The 20,178-nt window shown below is 41.1% G+C and overlaps 2 protein-coding genes across 3 annotated transcripts; one reads left to right on the forward strand and one right to left on the reverse strand.

Moving 5' to 3' along the window:
- The first annotated feature begins 1,519 nt into the window (after window positions 1-1,519).
- Window positions 1,520-5,149, forward strand: LOC117291383. Of its 2 annotated transcripts, none has more exons than XM_033773036.1 (4): window positions 1,520-1,591; window positions 2,142-2,699; window positions 3,742-3,928; window positions 4,461-5,149. In XM_033773036.1, exons 2-4 carry the CDS (start codon window positions 2,157-2,159, stop codon window positions 4,760-4,762), a joined length of 1,032 nt encoding a protein of 343 aa, XP_033628927.1. In that variant the 5' UTR covers window positions 1,520-1,591; window positions 2,142-2,156; the 3' UTR covers window positions 4,763-5,149. The 2 variants fall into 2 exon arrangements, with proteins under 2 accessions (XP_033628927.1, XP_033628928.1); XM_033773037.1 differs by lacking the exon at window positions 1,520-1,591 and adding an exon at window positions 1,645-1,742.
- On the reverse strand, window positions 5,149-19,999 carry LOC117291381 (YEATS domain-containing protein 2-like). The gene is made up of 16 exons (XM_033773031.1): window positions 19,913-19,999; window positions 19,267-19,388; window positions 18,980-19,077; window positions 18,654-18,755; window positions 17,922-18,224; window positions 17,053-17,171; window positions 16,438-16,599; window positions 15,334-15,445; window positions 14,322-14,366; window positions 11,179-14,029; window positions 10,471-10,689; window positions 9,623-9,739; window positions 8,586-8,824; window positions 7,305-7,379; window positions 6,526-6,599; window positions 5,149-6,074 (listed from the first exon to the last, which is right to left on the reverse strand). The coding sequence occupies exons 2-16, from the start codon at window positions 19,379-19,381 to the stop codon at window positions 5,933-5,935; spliced, it is 4,773 nt and encodes a 1,590-aa protein (XP_033628922.1). The 5' UTR covers window positions 19,382-19,388; window positions 19,913-19,999; the 3' UTR covers window positions 5,149-5,932.
- Window positions 20,000-20,178: the final 179 nt, after the last annotated feature.

Consider the following 20,178-nt stretch of genomic DNA (forward strand, 5'->3'; position numbering starts at 1 on the left):
GAGACTCTACTCTTCTCTAAACAATTATAACTTCTGTTATTTCGTACAATCTCTACTCGTCACAAGCTAACACTGAAATATTGTAGCCAGTCCAGAAGCAATAATTAAATAGTTGTAGGTGTATTTGTGTCTTTTCCATGACACGTGTCGTGTGCTATTGTTTTGAATGAAGCCACAACTCCCGCCCAAACTATATTCTAATGCACAGAATAGAAATGAAAAACAGCAATAGCATTTCTCGATTTCTGTGACTCTTCAATCTTTTGCAAATCCAATTTGTAATCCAAGCTTGGAGAGAGATAGGTGAAACTGTATGGATTGCTGTAAAATGATGTATGCTTTGGCACACTCGTTGAAAACTCAGTTTTCATTAGTTGGTTTTTACAACAAGATTTCTGAACATAATCAATAAAAACGAGAGCTGTGTAAACATTTGTCTCAAATATCGTCAATATTCTATTTATGAATTTATCTTAGTTCAAGAAACAGCGAAAATTGCAACAGTTTATGAATTGTTCATAAGATCATGACAGCAGATAGAGAGTAGAGAACAATGAAACTAATTTGATGATATTTGTTGCATTGTCTAGTCACATTGTCTCGCCATCGATTGTCATGACTCCACAAAACACCAACTTGGCATGAAAAGTGTAAACATGACAAACAGAGAGTCACATTTGCTCCTCTGCAAGAGGCAACAAAAAAAATGCCCGGTGATGGGTCCATGAGTCACCAGGGGCCATTGGCTAGAAAACGGGCCGAACAAAAGCTGGATAATACTACACCATGATGACACACCGTGCTATAAGCCTATTAGTTCTGGCATCACAATAATGCCTGCAGTCAACGAACATTTCCATCTTTGTGGAGTACCTTCTGTGAAAATTAGGAGGAAGGTGATTGGTAAAATATCGGTGGAACATTGTTGGCAATCATACTAGGTGTAATAACCAGAACATTACTAGCGCGCTGATCCCATGAATCATGTAATTTGAACCGGACCAACTTGCAGAAAAAATAATCTCGTCAACCAAATTCAGTGAGGCAAAATGGATTTTCAATGTAAAAAATATACTAGGTCTTCTCTTCAATATCAGCTTGTGCAATACAGCATTTCAAGGGAAGCTATATTCAAACATGTATGATACCCAACACAAGCATTAACCTATTTTTGTTTCAGAAAATGTACAAACACAATAACTATGGACGACAATTTGAGTCAAGTGTCACCCTGAGTGTCAAAACGTTTTTTATTTTTTGTAGTAGGCCTTATTACTTGTTTTGGTAGCAAGAGGGCTGCCTGGCGAAGCTAAATTGTTTCAAAATCCAGACAGGAGAAATTTTCATTCAAACTCCAATTCTTGACCATTCTTATTTTGCGTAGAAAATGCTGACTAAAACTTCGCTCGCATAATGACATCCCTCTGGTGAGATTGAATTTCGGCAACATGCTCTCACACGAGATCGACATAATAAAAAGCAACTCAGTGACTTTTTTACGGACAACAGAGGGCGCTATCGGAAGTTTATGGAATGAAAAAGTGAAGACAAAATTATACACAGGATCGAGGACACAAATTCCGAATCCAGGGTAAGTAGAAAGAAATCCTCGTAACATAGTCATACATGTTTGTATCAGGAATCAATGATGCTCAAATTGTAGCAGAAATAACAGTGGATAATGTTGGTGTACTTTGTTAAAACATACTTTTAAAATGCAAATGATTGCGTTCCAGTACACAGTGAGTCTCCACTGACCATCATTTTGTACGGTGAAACTAGACCCAGTGTAACTGGGGCGCTGTTACGGTGAAACCTATTACCAAATCATGTGTAACTATTAAGCATGGCCATGTGCAAGTCTCCCTCACCAATCCATGAATTGCACCAAGCTACCACATTCTCAAGTTCAGATAGATTATCTATGTAGCTATAGAGTTCTCAATCTCTCTTAAAATTTAAGACTTGGTTTTTATCTTTTGGGATGATCATTTTTAGTTTGGGATAGCTAAAATTTGAGACCCACTTGGTGCACAAGTTTGAAACTTTTCTGTGTTTCTACATACTTCTACTACTAGTACTACTGACACTTGACTGTACTTTGTGCTCAACATTACCATTTTGTTATTTTTTTTATGCAGATCAATCTCTAAACTATGGCGACAATACTGCACAGACTTGGACTGCTGCGACTTTGCACAACAGCTTCAACAACAATACCATGTAGACTGAGGTCATCAGTCCCCAACACCACCCTGCCAGTGGTGCCACCAGATGCAAAAGATACTCAAGTTGACCACCTACCGAACCCAAACCAGACACCCGGAACTTGTAAAATCCGCAAACTCCATCCAAGGGAAGTCTCCATCCTCTCCGGTAGTCAGCCAGTAGAGGGCGCCAGACTGAGAAACGATGACCTGCGGTTGATGTATAACGCAGACCCAAACGGTTTCTTTCTAGCGACGACCGAGAATGGAGATGTCGTCGGAACTATCGCAGCAGTTTGTCAGAGTGAGACATTGGGGTTCATTGGATTTCATCATGTGGCAGACGCTTTTCAGGTGGAAGGAGCTAAGCTTTGGGAAACTGCCATGGAGTATCTGGGCGATCGGAATGTTGGGATAGAGGTTGGGACGCCGGACATTGGCAAATATACAGAGCTTGGATTTAAAGAGCAATGGAGGACTGGATGCTTCAAGGTAGAAAGTGAATCCTCAAACGTCTGCCTTGTCATAAAGTTTTCAGAGAGAGGGGTTGGAAGTTAAGAAATTTATTTTATTTTATGAGAGATTGCCTAACATCATCACAAGGTCGAAAGGCCACTTGAAGGTAAGGGCTTCACTAACATGATGTTGGCAATGGACCCAAATCAACTGCCACCAGGGAAACATTGCCACCTAACTGATCCTGGGGCTGAAACAGGATCACCCCCCCCCCCTTGGGACATTCCATAGAGATGTAGGTATGGGTGTCATTGGGAGTGTCGTGGCCGAGCGGTTAAGAGCACCGAATTCAAACTCTGGTGTTTCTCATCAGCAGAGTGTGGGTTCGAATCCCCAGCTGTGACACTGTGTCCTTGAGCAAGACACTTAACCATTGCTTCTCATGTGTTGTGTAACGCATGTAAAAGAACCCAGTGCACTTATCGAATAGAGAAGGGGTTCGCCCCGGTGTTCCTGGTTGTGGCTGCTTAATGCGCCGTAGCACCTTGTAAACCCTTATAAGGTGCTAAATAATTGGGTCTCAGAATTCATCACTGCAATAACCTATCTTTCTGAAAGTTTGTATATATACTAAGCGCCTTGAGTACCTTGTTTGGTAGATACGTGCGCTATATAAGACTTCGATATTATATTATCCACTGGGAGCCTGGCCATCCTAACTTTTTACGATGTAATTATGCCTTGCTCAAGGGAACAGGTGTCACACGACCAGGGGTTGCACCCACACTCTGCTGTTGGCAACCCTAGAGTTTGGTGAACTGACACACCACAAGAAAATATTGTACCCTCAAATGACTGAGTTTGGTGTTAAAAAGAAGAACACAAGTACAAGGGGTTGAGTTACTTCAAATATAAGTAGGCCTGTATGGTTTCCAATGAGGAAAGCATTTCAAGGGCACAAAGGCAACGACCAGGGGCATGGTGGAGGCCATCGTTTTCGTTGCCTCCCTCCATGAAGTATTAGGCCTGTACACGAGAATTTTCTATGAAACTGATTGTTTCTTTTCTTTCTTATCAGGGTACTGGAATTCCCCTTCTACCAGAGGTGCAAAGTAACAAACTCCTGCGACCGATTGCCGACATTGGATATGGTAGAGTTGTAGACTTTGATACAGAGATATGTGGCGTGCCAAGGATCAAGTTCCTTCTGAGCTGGCTACAGAATCTAGGTGGTCCCTCAGGAGCTGCTCAGGCAGTCTTAGAAGGTATTCAAGAAATTAAAAAGAAAGCTTTATTTTTTTATATTTTTTGTCTGCACAAGAACAAAACTGGATGGGAAAAAAGAGATGATAATGAGAGGTTGACAGTAACAAGATAGATTAGCCTGCAATAGAGGCAGCAAATCCTAGAGCAACTGGTCCCCTGTGATTCTTCTTTGATCTTAGGGTGACCTTGTAAAAATATGATTCGTTTGAAATGGAATTGCATCAAAATGCTCTTTATGCACGTGTTTGAAGTAACCTACAAGCACCTCAAACGTTTTTACCAAGCAGAGCAGTTGCTCTTGGAGCCAGTCATTATTGGGAAACAATCAACGTTGGGAGCCACTTTTCGGCGATATCTCAAGAATGGTACCAATGAAATTTTCACATATTATTATTAGAATTAAAACAATCGCACAGTTCCAAACCCAAAAGTGCACTCTGCATTGTTGAATAATTATTGTGGAGTCAGAAACGATGCTACCATGAGACACTTCAACTTGAGATATCAACTATTTTGTATACTCATTTTCAGGTAATCGAGTCATTGGGTTTGGCGTAATCCGCCCCCTGCAGGCAGCCTCCAGCCACCGCATCGGCCCTCTACTGGCAGAAAACGCAGCCGCTACCCAAGTCATCCTTCTGTCCCTCCTCAGTAAGATAGCTAAGGAGACGCTCTTTATTGACTCGCCTCTTTGTAACCCATCCTTCACTCGGATACTGGAGACGGATTTGAAGATGGAACAGGTCGACGAGAGAGCAAGGATGTACTCGAGAGGAAATCCGGGCATCGAAGTTCAGAAAATGTTTGGAGTCCTGAGTAAAGACATTGGATGATTGGAGGGATCAGTGTATGAATAGTATCGAATCCTAGTCTTGATTCTTGTGTCCTTGAGCAAGATACTTTACTTTAATCTTAATCGCTTCTCTTTATCCAGGGGTATAAACGGGTACCTTTGAGCCCCATGGCAGCTCGAGAAGGATACTCCCTAAGGAGCTGAGAAAAATTAAAGGAATGTTATTGGCCCAATGACTAGGGCTAGACGTTATTGTGAATTAAAAACTAGGTATTCTTAAAGTATCCATCACTGCGTCGCGATTCCCTGGTTGCAGTAAATACTACGAGGGTTTCATAGAGCTGCATTTTGCGCTTAACATTTTCCTGCTGAGCAAAACTTAGTAGAAAACCAGTTACATTTTGTACATGTAAAATGGAACTTCTTCTGGTAAGCATCAGTTTGTTGTGCTTAGCAACTTTTGATTTTAACTTCATTTTGGACATCATGCTCAAAACGACCAAACAAAAACAATCATGAACACAAATTATTTTGTAATATTTTGTGAAGTAAAATTCACTTTTATGCCCGGCACAACATTGATACTTTTACAGAAAAAAATATGTAAAATACAAGATTGTTAATGGTATAATTATTCAAATTGTTTATGAGAACATCTGTAATGCATACATAAATTAATATTTGAACACCAACAAAACATGTCTCTTGAAATGGAACAGTCCAGATTTCATTTGTGATTTCTATTCTTCTATAACATTGTATTCATACGCATTCAATAATTGTAAAATATCAAACTCTTGTTTTTATGAATCAACCATTTAGAATCGAGTTTGAAGATAATAAAACAGTGTCCTATTTTCCCATGGAAAATTATTTTCCCATTAGTCTTTGCTTTAATATTGCATTCAAATGTAGAGATTACATTTCCGTCTCAAAATTGATTATTTCTGGGCAGGATCACCCGGCACCGCCCACCGCGGATACAGTACTGATCCAGATGTATTTGTAAAACAATCTTCTTAAGACCGAGTGCCGCCATTTCTTATTGTCTTGGCACTGGTTGACCAAAAACCCACAGACAAAAATCCTCCGCTTTGCATGTATCTTGATATATGTTCAACAGCAACACAATATGCAAACTATTATGTTTGAGCTGAAATCAGTTTTCTTTGGTAGATTTTCTTGTCGCTGAAGTTAAACTTATCAGCTATTAGTGGTTGGACGATGAAGACGCTTGACTGTTCTCGGTAGCCATAGCAGCCACTCCCAGATGTTTGTTGGTCAGGAAGTCAAATTGCTCTGTACTATTTATGGCCTGAAGGACGTGGGTTGAAAGAATCTCCTTTGGAAGTCTGCGACAGAAAATATATACAATGAAAACATACAGCATCTGAATGTATGGTAAATTTTTCAAAATTTCTCTAATACATTTATATGTATTTAATAAGCATAAATACTTAAATACAATACTTATGGCGCCTGTTTAGGAATACTTTTGTTTTTATAATACACAAGTTTGAATTATTCATCATTGGTTAAGCCATTTGACGAACACTATACAGCCCTGAAGCATGGTACAATGTTTTAAAAGTTCTGCTTTTAAAAAGTCTTTTTTGAAATACTAAGATTGTTATTATTCCTCCTAGCATAAAATTGACAAGCAACATTATCTGCTTCAGCAGCTCTATGAAATTAGGGCATGTGCATGATTTTGGTCATTCTTGTTGAAAGATTCTGCTTCATAAAGACCATGGAGTTTTAGGAATAGCTGAGAGTTGAGTTCGGAGGTCAATAAGTGCTTACCTATTATCTGTACGTTTATTATAAGCCTTAGATAATGACTTCCGTAGCAGAGAGCTCATGAACTGAGAAACGGCCTGAAACAGAAAGAAGGACAGACAACATCAAGTTAAAACACGACGACAAACAATTTAACATTGCTATTACCTTTGATTTTGAATTGCTCGCACTTGAGCCCTTTTTCACACCTTGATTCCTCGTGATCAATTTTACGAGTGCGGATTGTTAACTTCTTATCTTAAACTTTTGCAAGCTTTCAAATTACACCTGGGGCCAATTTCATAGAGCTGCTAATCACCAAAATTTGCTTAGCACGAAATTTTGGCATCGATAAAAGCAGGATTACCAATCTATTTTCCACGTGATTTTCAGGATAAGCAAACAACAGCTGAGTACCAGTAACAAGCAATATGCAACAAATGAAAATTTGGTTGGTAATCCTGTTTTTATCAAGGAAGAAATTTCATGCTACGCAAATTTTGGTGCTTAGCAGCTCTATGAAATTGGGCCCAACAGTCCTTGAGATGAGAGTACAAATATAGAGAGCTGACAAAAAAAGGAAAATTTCTTTTTGGAAGTAATGTTAAAATTACTGCATTTCAACCTTTTGGTTACCCCTTGGGTTTAGATTTCACAGTATACTAGGAACAGTCCTCAACACTACAGACGACAATCAATTATGTGGAAAACATAACGGCTGATTTTCTTCACCAGGTCAACTTCAAAAGTCTGAGATCAGATAAAAGTATGAAATTTCTCATCCCTTCGTTTTGCGGACTTACTGATAGCATGACCTCCTCCACAACAGGGGAAAATGTGTCCTCAGCTAGCTGAGTGGGCTTGAAGCATATTCCAATCTAAGAAAAAAAGTTTAAGAAAAGAAGATCAGCTTACATTGGCCATGGAGAATTAATTCACTTAGGTCTAACAGTTTCTTTTAAGACTTTTACATCAACTAATTATAACTATGGTGATAATTATTACTATATTATTGATATTATAATAATTATTATTGGTTATTGAAAATACCCCTAAGGCCTACATCCCCTTCTGAACAGTGCTTGAACAAGAACATTAAACTAAAAATACTGAATTTACAGGAAATTTCAACGGCTTACTTGAAACAAAGATACGATTAACAACAAAAAGTTTTAAAAACAAATGCTAGACACATTTGTATAGTGATAATATACTAAAGTCAAGAGAGATAGACATATACAAATAAACAAATTAATACATTTGTGTCTTGTTGTAAAGACATGGTTATCAACAAGTTGTCAAACAAACAATAGACATTTGTGTAGAACATGTTGTACAGAACAGAGAGAACAACCAAAATATAAAGTTCAAAGGTTCAAAAATTTAGTCGTTAACAAACACGCGAATATTTGTATTCCACTGTATTATATCAGAAAGTCACATTAAAGATTGAAATCAAAATGTACAACAGAATACATTGAAACAATTGTATGGGTCCAATGTTGACACGATATTAGCAAGGGAGGTAAAAATTACATATAAATAAATACAAATAAAATATTAAGTAAATTGAAACAGATATATGGGGTCATTTGTTTCACCAGTTATTAGCATCAGATGTGAAAGGTACATATTATAAATACATACAGATAAAATAGTCAGCAATCAAGTTTAAAACAAACAAGTATTTAAAATATGAAAGTACAATCACAGTTATTAATCAAATTCATATGACATAACCATCACAATAATCCTAGTGGAGTTGTGCCATTTCTACAAACTGAGCTATCTAGCCCCAATGTCGTCAGTCTCCCTATTTTGTCAATATCCTTATTCAGGGGTGCCAGTCAGAAGCCATACAACCTGTGACTGTGGTATACATAGCCAGGGATCACACCCAAGTTTACAACAAAGTTTTACACTACAACCACGGCCAAATTTCATAGAGCTGCTTAAGCAGGAAAACTGCTTAAAATCTGCTAAGCAATTATAAGCAGGATACCAGCAACAGATAGTACGTGTGAAATGGTATTATGGTTGGTAACCTTATTCTGGTAAGCATAATTTTGTTGTGCATTTCTTACCTCTTGAGCTACTTCCTGAATCATCTTATCACCTTTACTTGGCGGAAGGTAGCACCTTATCCTGCCGGGTGTTCCGGGCGACTCCTTCTTGACTGAAACCCGCTGTCCCCGATCCCACACCCCGATGATATCAATTTCGGCTTCACTATCGGAGAAACTTGCATCGATGGTCAACTGGCGTTGCCGGATACTATTGGCGAGGGCGTCTGGAACTGTGTAGCTCGTCTGTTTCAGTAAACCTAGGAGAGTAATAATAAAGATAATGAATACTGCAATCTTTTATAGTGCCTTATCTCAGCCCTAGGGGATGTACCAAAGCATTGGCAGCAAACATTATTTTTGTTTTTCAGCAGGATAAGCACAGCTGTGTTTTGAATTATGAGACCCATTTAAAATGTATGTAGCATTCAGCAGGCACTGCTTAAAAACAATGCGGCAAAGCCCTTCTCTAATAGCGGTAATCGTCTAGGTTCTAAGCAATAATGGTTAAGCGTCTCCCTCGAGGACCTAAGTGTCAAGACCAGCGGCCGACTTCACAAAACGCTAGGATTAATCCTAACGCGAGTTAGGACGGGTAACACGTCATAACTCAATTCGTTTGGATACGGAACTGAACCCGTCCTAAGTCCTAAGATTAATCCTAAGTTGGGAAGATTTTGGTGAAATCGACGGTAGGACTCCTACCCACACTCTGCTGATCATAAACACTAGAGCTTGGGTCCAGTGCACTAGATCGCTCAGCCACAACACACCAAGGTTCTTTTCAGAGTATTTTGGGCATACCAAAAAAAAAACTTTTACTTCAAAATATTTAGTGTCAAAGAGAAAACATAGTTACTGAACGTTCACTCTGAGTGACTTGAGAACACTCTCATGGGGATCTAACCAAGGTTTATGATACAACCTGGGAAGCAGCAGCAGCAGAGCGATGAGGAGATGCAAATTTTGATTTCAAATGTAAAGTTTAGCACACAAGTCTTCAGAGAGACCCCCGCCAACTGGATAGAAACATTGACCATCTAGGAGTCTCATCTCACCTGCAGACGAGAGCCATTTCTTCTTGCATTCATGCTCCTCAACATTGACCTCCACTTTCCCCTTCTCGGTCAAATCGCCACAAATTCTGCACCATTTCCCTTCAGTCTCACGAACGTCTAGAAATCATGGAAACAAAACGGTTAGCGCATTAGAAACTTTCAATAAACAGGGCTCAACTTCATGAACCTGTTAAGAGGAAAATACTGCTTCCCAAGTTTCTTTGCTAAGCAAAAAAATGGCCGGAGAACAAGTCATAACAATGTAAGCTTTATGGACTTTTGGTGGAAAACAGTTTCTGCTTAGTAATATTTTTCTGTGCTTAGTAAGATTTTGTGCTTACAAGCTTTACCAAATTTGGCCCTGGTAGCTACATGCATCATTGCTCGTATATGTCTATCTAATGAAACAATGCAGTGCAAGACCAGTGGTGCCTGTCTTGATCCTTACAGAGAAAGACAGGGGGCCAGTCTTTGTTTCCGCTCAGCAATCTCATTCTACTGATCTGGGCCCAATTTCATAAAGCTGTTAAGCAGAAAATGCTGTTAAGCAGAAAATGCTGCTCGACTAATTTCTTTGCAAAGCAAAAATTGAGTTGGCACCTGCCACAACAGCGCAAACTTAATTTAATGCGGGCTGGTGACCTGATTCTGCCAAGCAATACTATTCTGTGCTTAGCAAGCTTTTGCGCTTACAGGCTTTATGAAATTGGGACCTGCTGTATATTTCTCCATGGTCTGGATTACACCATCAATTAAACCAAAGACCTTTTCACAATAATACTCTTTTTAACCCTCCTACCCTTAATCTCCAACCCCACTTCCATGCCATTAACCCCCAACTCCTTTACCTGGTTCCGGTGGGACATGTCCCTGCTGTCTACACCACACCATCACCTCTTTGGTCGACCACATCCTCTCAAATCGAAGCTTCTCTGATTTCTCCCTGGCTTCATTCGCAATCCGTCTTACCGAGACAGCGCGATGCCACTCAGCTGCTCGGCGCTTAGCCCCCGTCCATGAATGGTAATGCTGAAGGGAGGTTGCTGTGAAGGGATGCTCGCTTTGAACTAAATTGAAAAACAAAAAGAGAAAACAACTCAAGAGTTTGTTGCTGTTTACATGATCTTCTCGTCAACTCATAAAAGGGGGGTATAAACACCAAGCTGGCGACAGCCAATCTATCTTATACAAACAATAGTTTAAGGGAACTTGGCTAACTCCCATAAGAGGATATAAACGTCAAGCTGGCAACAGCCAATCTCTCTCAACATCTTTGATTATGAATTAAACAAACCAAGAAATCGTGATTCTGTAACTAGACGACAATACTAATTCTGGTCATTGTGAAATCAGCGGTTAGCTTGGTAGGATTTTGAACCCACAACCTTGTGAATGCATGTCTGAATGGAGTGGTTTTGTCCGACTGTGCTCTGCGAGGAATTTTTACAAGAGTGCACAAAAATAATTTGTTGAAGTCAGATTCCTTCACCTTTTTAACTTTTGAAGTAAACCTTCAAATTCAGACTGTTATAAAAATTAAATTCAATGTTTCTTACCCCTGTCTTTATTAATTAATGGTGTCTTCCTCACAACGGCTGATACTAAGTCCTCCATCGCTCCCAGACCGTAAACACTCACTGGTCCCTCAAGGCAGCTTAGCGTAAGCTCACGCATCATGATCGACACATCAGTCTCCGCCTCCTGCATGTCTTCAGGAACTTCTGTCTTCACCTTGGCGTCAACGGTGGCAGAAGCAGGATTAACAATGAACTGACTGGTAGAGGAAGTCGCAAAGTCTTTCGGGGGACTGGTGATCGGTTCCTGCTTAATGAAAATTCTGGGCAGCGGTGGAGCCAGAACAGGTATGGCAACTTTTGTAACTGGATGCCCTACAGTGTAAACTGTTTGTGCTTTAATTGTTGATGGTGTATCAACTTCCTTTGAAGAAATGTCGGGTATTATAGTTTTCTGGGAGGAACTTTCTTTCACCAACACAACCTCCTGAGTGCCATCTACAGTCGACACAATTTGAGATTCACTTATCTCTTTAGTGACTGAGCTGGGGTTAATTGGTTTCACACTAGATTCAGATCTCACAAGCTCCTGCATTGCAGTTTCAGCCGGCTTGGTAACCGTTTCGGGAGCAGTCGCAACTGCCGATCCATCTGTCTGTCCAACTTTACTGCTACCTGAAATCTGTACCACAGGAACAGTACCCATTTGTGTTGCAGCTGTTCCACTCACAGACCTTGTTGCTGCGACACTTGTAGGAGACGATAGGGAAAGCTTGACCTGAACTTGACCTGGAGTGATGACCTTTGCACCCTGACCTTGAATGATAAATTTGGGCGCCTGACCAGATCCAACTGGCTGTCGGATGGCGGTCACTGTCTGGATTGGTTTCCCTGGGAGTTTGGAAATGGAAGAGGGTTGAGTGTGCAGAACCAGAGTCTGTCCTTGATGGAGAGATTTAGTGTTTGGATTCTGAATGATGTTGACGGCACTCCCGGGTTTGAGGGTGAGGGATCCATGAGGAATTGGGACTGCCCCAGGAGGAAGCTGGGCAGCAAGAGTTATTTTCTGCTGAAGAGCCATACCACCTTGCACTAATGGAAGTCTGGCAAGAGTCTGTCCAGATCCAATCTTTCCGGTAGAGGCTGCCCGTTGGACAAACACGACTCCACCGGATGAAGTCTTGGCAAGCTGACCCTTCTGCTCTGGAAGGATCGAGATCCCTGCGGCCTGAGATGTTCCTGGGACCCCTGAGACCTTAGCAATACTCGTCCCTGTCGTCCTCTGGATTTGTATGACACCTCCTGATGGCATGCCCGCAACCTTCGCTGCTCCAGGATTCTTCACTTGAGCAGTGACTGTTTTGGCCAGAGCTGACGTAGGGTGGACTTTTTGCTGACTGGATGCCGCTGTTGATCGCACCGGGGATGGGACTTGCTGGATTTGGACGATACTCCCGGGAGGGAGGGGCGGCACGATGGATCCTTGAGGCAAAATCAACACATTGCTGGGCGACAAGAAGGGTGGCTTGCCAGGTGTTGCCGTTTTTGAGGCTCCAGCTTTCCCAGCAGGGCTAGATGTTTTACTTCCACCCAGCTTACCACCTGCAGCGACTTGTTGAGTGGACGCCTGCTGGAATACCTGCTGAGGTATGAGTATCACCTTCCCTTGAAGGTTGGGATCGGTCGATTTGGCCGTGATGTAGTACTGGGTTCCAGGAGGGGGAGTTGGTATCCCGGAGGTCGGGGTTGGCGGTGAGTGTTTGGGAGGCTCTACCACTGACTTGACTGGGGCAGCTGAGACGCTTCCAGTAGGGGAGGTCTTCTTGATTGTGGTGACGCCCCCGCTAGTCGATATAACAGTGCTCATAACAGGCTTGCTTATCTGGGAACTTGTCGGTTGCACGATAATCCCTCCAGAGAAAGACGCTGCTGCGGGCAAGCTGCCCCCAGACTCTGGCGAATGCTTCTGTAGAGTAGTGCTCACCGGGACACTTTGTACAAGTTGAACTCCGGAGGGCGCTGTTGTGGTCTTAGCCAGCGGCGGTTGGAGCGGAGGCATAACTCCTGCGACATTTGTTGCAACTTCCATTTTAACAGGGGGTAGGTCAAGAGCTGGTGTAGTCACCTCTTGGATGACTTTCCCTTCCTGGATTCGAACATCAAGAGAACCTTTCCCGCCAAGTGCAGCCTCGGCGACGTTTATAACACCAGGTAAGGTTGGGGACACATTCGTCGGTGAGGAACGATTTGACAACGACGACCCGATGATAGAAACGCTTTTTTCATCTGTCGGTGAAACGACTTTCACAGGGGATCCTGACGATCCTTGTGATTTCGTCTGCAAGCCGATCAACGTGGACGGGGTGATTATACCGCTCTTTGTGATTGGGCCAAGTGGTGGCATGACGCGTACAAACTGCCCGCCCTGTCGCTGCTGCATGGCGATCTGCCCGCCGGCCACAATGCTGCTTGGATGCGCCTGAAGAGAAGGCTGGAGGCCAGATGGTCCGATGATCCCACTGAATGACTGGCCGATCTCTGTAGGTATCAACCCCTCGCCTAAAGGTGTTCGGGGTTCAACTTTAAGGTTGCCCTCATCTTTCGCGGCATCACCGAGCAATGTAGTATCCTCAACCGTCTCAGAGCTCTTGCCAACTACCATCGGACTTGTCGCCTGCTCAGCGTGGGGCTTCTCACCAACCAACCCCCCACCGCGGGATTCCTTTAACCTTGGTGGGGTGTTTTTCCATCTTGACTCCTCCCACGATGCGGCAGGACTTCCTGGCTTGATACCCTCTTGGTAGTTTACCTTGGTGATGGTTGGGGTCATAGGTCGCGACAGAGGTTGACCTTGATCATCAAACAAGTATCGATCAAGCTCGACGTCCACAATCTGTATAAAAAATAAATCCATACGATAAATTATCAAAAAAGTATAAAACTTCTTTTGGTGTTGTTTTGAAAATGTGCATTTCAAATTTCTTCAGAATTGGTTTGTTCACAATGCTTCTCTCATCATTATTTCGTCATGTTCCCTGTATGCAATCATAAATACATGTACTGATTCTGATTATATGAAAATGGGATCAGACTATTTGCCTTTGTGGCCTCAGTTTGGCTTCACGAACTGAAGAAAAACAGAAGATGGCTGTGTCCTATTAAAGATTTAAAGCAAAAAGATTTACCGTTTCTGCTCCAAGTGTTTGAAGCCCTGTGTATGTTCTATCCAGCTGTGAAGTAAATGGAGACAACATCAAATAAATGCAGAAAGCGATTCAAGTTTTTGTCGTCCTTAAAGGATCTGGGTACTCTTTGAAACACAAAACACAATGTCCACATATTTACATTAAACTTACACAGTTTGAAGATAATGGTAGTAGAAGGCTTGCCTTAAAATATTACTTGATGAGGTGCTGTAGTTTTTGAAAAATTAGTAAAACAATTTCCAGAAAATACGTTTTACATGCTAAAATATTTTTTTGTCTCACAGAGACAAACATTATTTTTGTGACTTGTTTTACTCATTTCTCAAAAACTACAGCAACTCAGTAAGTAATGGTTTAAGGGAAGCTTTCTACTATCATTATCTTCAAACCATGTAAGTTTAATGTAAATCCGTGGACATTTTGTGGGTATTTTGTGTCCTACAAAAAGTACTCAGACCCTTTGACTTGAACTGTTCCATGCAACAAATGTATATAGGAATTAGATCTTCTTGACGTTTTCAAAAAAATATTATTCAAGGTTACGAATTGAAGATGCTCAGCAGAGTCATACAATTAACAATTATTATTTTACCTATCATCATTATTATTTAGCCAATACAAAATGTCAACAAATATGCAAGAACACAAGAAACTTACACATGTGTTTGGTAAAATCTTACAAAAAGTATAAAAATTGTAAACACAAAATTGGTAAATGAAGGCAACACAATAGTTAAAATCAATCAAACATTCAAAAATATTTATATATAGTGCTAAAATCATCTGAACTTGTTCAAAGGCACTAAAGACAGTTATAAAATTAGTTACAGATCAAGCCAAGACATCAAAACTATCAGAGATCAAACCACAAGACAACCCCATTCTAAGATGGCCAGGATTACGAAAAGTGAAACTACCCACTGTAACTTGAAAGCCGTTTAAATCCAAACACAAGATGAGATTGGAACACACATCACTATTTACCACATACCTTAAGAGGATGGATGATGTCCACTTTCTTGTTGCGAGGGTCGAGGAAGTGAAGTTGGATGCGGATCGGGAACTCACCCCATCCTCGTCGAGTCAGATGAAACGGAGGCTCTCTGAGAAGGAGAATGAAATAAAGAGTCATGCGGCGTCTTGTGCTTGATGTTAATATTGATTTCTTGAAAATGAAACGAAGGAATGCCATGGCTGAGCGTTACAGAGAACCTGTTCAAGTTAAAGTTGTTTAATACCAAAAAAAGTATCTCTGGCATCAGGTAAGGGAGAAAAGCAAAAACTATATTAAAACAGACGTTGATTTGGGGTAAGCCTAATTTTTTTAATAGGTTTTCAGGGGTTATCCGGGCTTCAACAATCATTCTGCATTTCTTAGGTTTGGGGTTATCCAAGCTTTAACCTCAAGTTACAGCTTTTTTAATTCAGCATTTATCAATGTTAGCCTTGAGGTTTTCCAGGGTAGTCTGGATTTCAACCTCGTGTTACCGCTTAATAAATTCTGCATTTCTGAAGGTCAGCATCAAGGTTTGAGGTTTTTCAAGGCTATCAGGGCTTCAACCATGCTCATCGCTTGTTCAATTCTGCCATTTATCAAGGTTAGCCTGAAGTTTCTTGGTTTTGTTTTCAGAAATTATCCAGGCTCCAGCTTAGGGTCACCGATGCTTAATTCTGTACTTTTGGAGGTCTTCCAAGGTTATCTGGGCTTCAACCTCGAGGTACCTTTTAATTAATTCTGCTTTTCTCAAGGTTAGACCAAGAAAGGTTTGTTTAGGTTGTCCGTGGTTTCGGGCCTCAACCACTTAATTAAATGTGCATTTCTCAAGGTTTGCCTCAATTTTTTTATAGGTTTTCAGAGGTTATCCAGGCTTTAATTTAACCTCAACCTAACCTACTTAATTAGTTCAGGAATTCTCAAGGTAAGCCTCCAGGTGTTAAAGGTTTCCCAAAGTCATTTTGGCTTCAACCTCAAGTTACTCTTAATTCATTCTGCATTTAAGGTTAGCATTGATGGTTTTGAGGTTTCTAGGGTTGTCTGAGCTTCAACTTCGAGTTCAACCACTCTCTCAACTCTACATTTCTCCCCAATACATACTTGACTTCAACGAGATCATTGGGTCTGTAGCTGGGATGCAAGAAGAACCAGATGCGTTTGACAAAGTGATCGATCCTGGGTTCCTCAGGTGGTCCTCGCACGTACACCATCCATTTATGAGTGGAAGGGTCGCTATCCTCACGGTTCTCAGGCGGGATGTATCTGAAAGTAAAAAGGAGAACATTGGAGTCTGTGTGGGAGGAGTGTTATGGCCGAGAGTTCAGGGCTCAATTTCATGGTTCTGCTTACTGTAGATATCAGCACTTACGATGCAAGCGTGGAACTTTTGCGCTAGCTGTAAAAGAAACGTAAAATATGCTTGCGCATAAGCAACAATTTCCTGCCAACTTGTGAAATACGCTTGAAATAAGCGCTTATGAAATTAGGCCCTGGTGCACTGGACTCAAGTTCTGGTGAGCATGGGTTGAGGATTCTGGGCCAATTTTCATGGAGCTTTTTTCCCCTTTTTTCTGTTTAGCCGGATCAGGATACCGGTTATAAATGATACATGTAGAATGCCATTTTGGCTGAAAACCTTATTCTGGTAAGCATGTTGTTGTTATGCTTTTGTCCTTGAGCAAAATGCAAACCACATTGATTCATAAGGTAGCTTACTTTGAGACATTTCCAACGATGATTCTTTTCTTGACATGGAATCTTGTTCCTTCGCTGGACTCCGCCTGTGAGATCAGAGGCTTAGGTACCGGCAGCGGGGGACCAACTCCAAAAGTGTCCTGAGAGACAAGGAAAAAGATTGTTACATTTCATCAAGACATGTAAGTGTTGTGTTGGTGCGTGAGCCTCCATTTTCATTTTTCAAAGGAAAATCTTAAAGTCTATGGCAAAATCCTGATGGGGCACCTAGGCCAAGACCAGGGGCAACAGAGGTCATGGCCTCCATTCAATTCCCGGCACGCCATCATGAGTAAGCAATCTTATCTTTCTGAAAACTGTAAGCAACTTAGACAGTCAATATCTCTAATCCCATGGTGTGAAATGAAATATATACTTGTAATTACCATTGGATATACAAGGAATCTGATTTGATGGCAACTCTACTTTAAAGATTTTTCAATTTGATTCCGTTTTCACTTTTGAGAAATCTTGGCTAGTATCAGGCATGCAACTGCCCGTTGAAAAAAAAAAAGAGGAACATTTTCAAAGGCACAACGCAAGTGCGGAGCGAGGCAGCCGAAACGCCACGGGACATGATACCCACAATGGTACCCTAGAAAATGTTGAGGTTTATTATGCTCTTAGGTGCATTGTTAACATGTACTAGGCTTATTTAACATGATTGTAGTTGTACACTGTTGTTGCCAGGCATATATTAGGCTAAAAAAAAAAAACAGAATTCTGCAGAAACGCGAAAGAGTTGCATGCCTGTAGTATAGTGATTAAATCTTTTTTGAGAGATTCCTTGGCTTAACAAGTAGAATTATTAGATGAACTAAAATGAAATAAATGTCTGACGAACTGCTTACCGGTCCCGAATTGCGTGGTCCTTTAGCCCTGGCTCCCTCCTCCACTCTCTCTTCAATCTCCGACAAGTCCACCCTACTCAGCCGCTCAGACTCCGGGGATGATCTCTCGCTCTGCAGCCCTGACCACAGACCGCTGGTTGGGGTACTGGTGGCATCTCTTATTGCTACGTCTCCCTGGGGCTTGCTGCTATCGATAGAGCTTGAGATCAGGGTCGTTGGGTCTTCAATCGGAGTCGGAGATTTGTTGCTGATGGCCCTCTGAATTGCCGGGTGGTTTAGATTCGACTTATTCAGCCGAAACTTCTGTTGGGGAGAGTCCAAATTGTTTTAATGATTATCGGGAATGCTAAATGAAAGAATTTAGGCTGTGTTCATCCAGTGTAGGATTAAACCCTTCTCATGAAACATATTGCGTGCCATGGCCTAGCCGTAAAGAGCACCAGGTAGAAGCTCTGGTGTTTCTGATCAGCAGACTGTGGGTTCAAGTCCCGGTCGTGACACTTGTCTTTAAGCAAGAAACTTAACCATGATTGCTTCATAAATTTTTAGGAGGTAGTACATTCTGCTCTACCAGCCAGGCTTCTGATGGATGATACCGAAGCCTACATCCGTATTGACTGTAAAGGAGGTAACCCTGTTTTAGCCCTAGGAGTAAGTTCTAATAATTTTACATTTCCCTCATTGAAGTGCCCACTCTCCAAGTGGACATATAATTCAAAGAGTAATGAGTACCTCTTGTTTGGTTGATGTATGAGATATGCCGATGTTCCCGTAGTAATTGGCAACGATGCAAGCTCGTAACTTATCCAGCATGGCCCTCGCTTGATGTATCCTCTGGAAGGGAACAAAATGCAAACACGATACCAACAGGTATTTTTCAGCAATACTGTATCTCTAAAATGCGACAACCTTTTGAAATGAAACTTTTACATATAATTAGTTTTATTGTGTACATCTACATTTGTATAGAATTACAACGATTAACAGTTCTTACAACCAAAATGTATACTTTGCACTTGAACATAAAAAGATGCTAAGCACAACAAAATTATGCTTACCTCATCAATCAGCTCCACTTCTTTCTCTTTGTGTCTCATCTCAAGACTGAACTGTCGTTTGATGATGCCCTCTATTTTCTTTACAGTGACATCTTTAGCTGTTGAAAAGAATGCAAAGTACAGCATTAGTTTGCGTGACCAAACAGTTATTCATTCCTAAACCCATCAAAAATCCAACTGTAAATTTGATTTGATTTTGTTTGAATGGGGATTGAACCCCAAACCAGCTACAGCCCATCAAAATCCAACAGCAAAATCCAAAAGGTCTAAAAAACAATAATTTATACCATCTTTCTCAAAGATTCGTTGTCTTTTGCTGGCAGTCATGACGGATACCATCTCATAATCCGGGTCCTGGTCCTTTCTTGGGCTCTCAGTCTCGGCTTTTCGCTTCGTAGACATGATGAGTCTAAAATATTTTACAATAGTCATTATCAAAGATGTATATAAATTTGTAATTTTGTTCTCACATTTTGATCTCATGCTGAAGTTAAAATTGTTCCATTTTCCAATAAAAAAAGAACACTTACAAATAATCAATGTCAACAAATATGTAGCCCGGTATAAAAAGTCAACTTCACAAGCGTATTTCTTGACACGTCTAGGCCCACACTTTTTTTTTTTACTGCCACGCACGAGTAGTGCTACACTGCTAGTGGGGTTACTCGGCTAGGACTAGGTAAAAAATGCTGTTCTTATGTTAAACTACATATAATCTGGAGAAATTAAAAGTGCACTATAAAATCAATTCCAGGTGGACAACATTCAGGTGTGACACTGCTGAGCCCCCCCCCCCTCCCAACTGGGACCCCCCACTGCTGGCACTGCTGTTGTCAATCATCATGCTCAATACTTCCACCGAGAGGAAATTCCAGGCCTACAACAAACTATAAATTATTCTACGTTATATTATGTTGATATTAAAATACCTACTTTACATAAACTGTCGCTTCTAGACCAGAAATAAACCTCTAAAACGGGCACATTGTCGACTCTCTCCAGACGACAACGGTAGCAGTAAAGGGCGCCCTCTTTCACACGAAAAACACTAGGTGCCCGACTAGACAGCACAAGATGAACGTATTTGTGATGTTGTTGAAAAGGATGCAAGACAACCTCTCTTAAAAAAGTCTGGTGCCTCTCCAAAAGTAACAAACAAAACAGACAGGATTGATTCGAGGAACAAGTCCGGAGAGCAG

This window comes from Asterias rubens, chromosome 6 (assembly GCF_902459465.1).
Source record: "Asterias rubens chromosome 6, eAstRub1.3, whole genome shotgun sequence".
In the NCBI taxonomy this organism is placed as follows: domain Eukaryota; kingdom Metazoa; phylum Echinodermata; class Asteroidea; order Forcipulatida; family Asteriidae; genus Asterias; species Asterias rubens.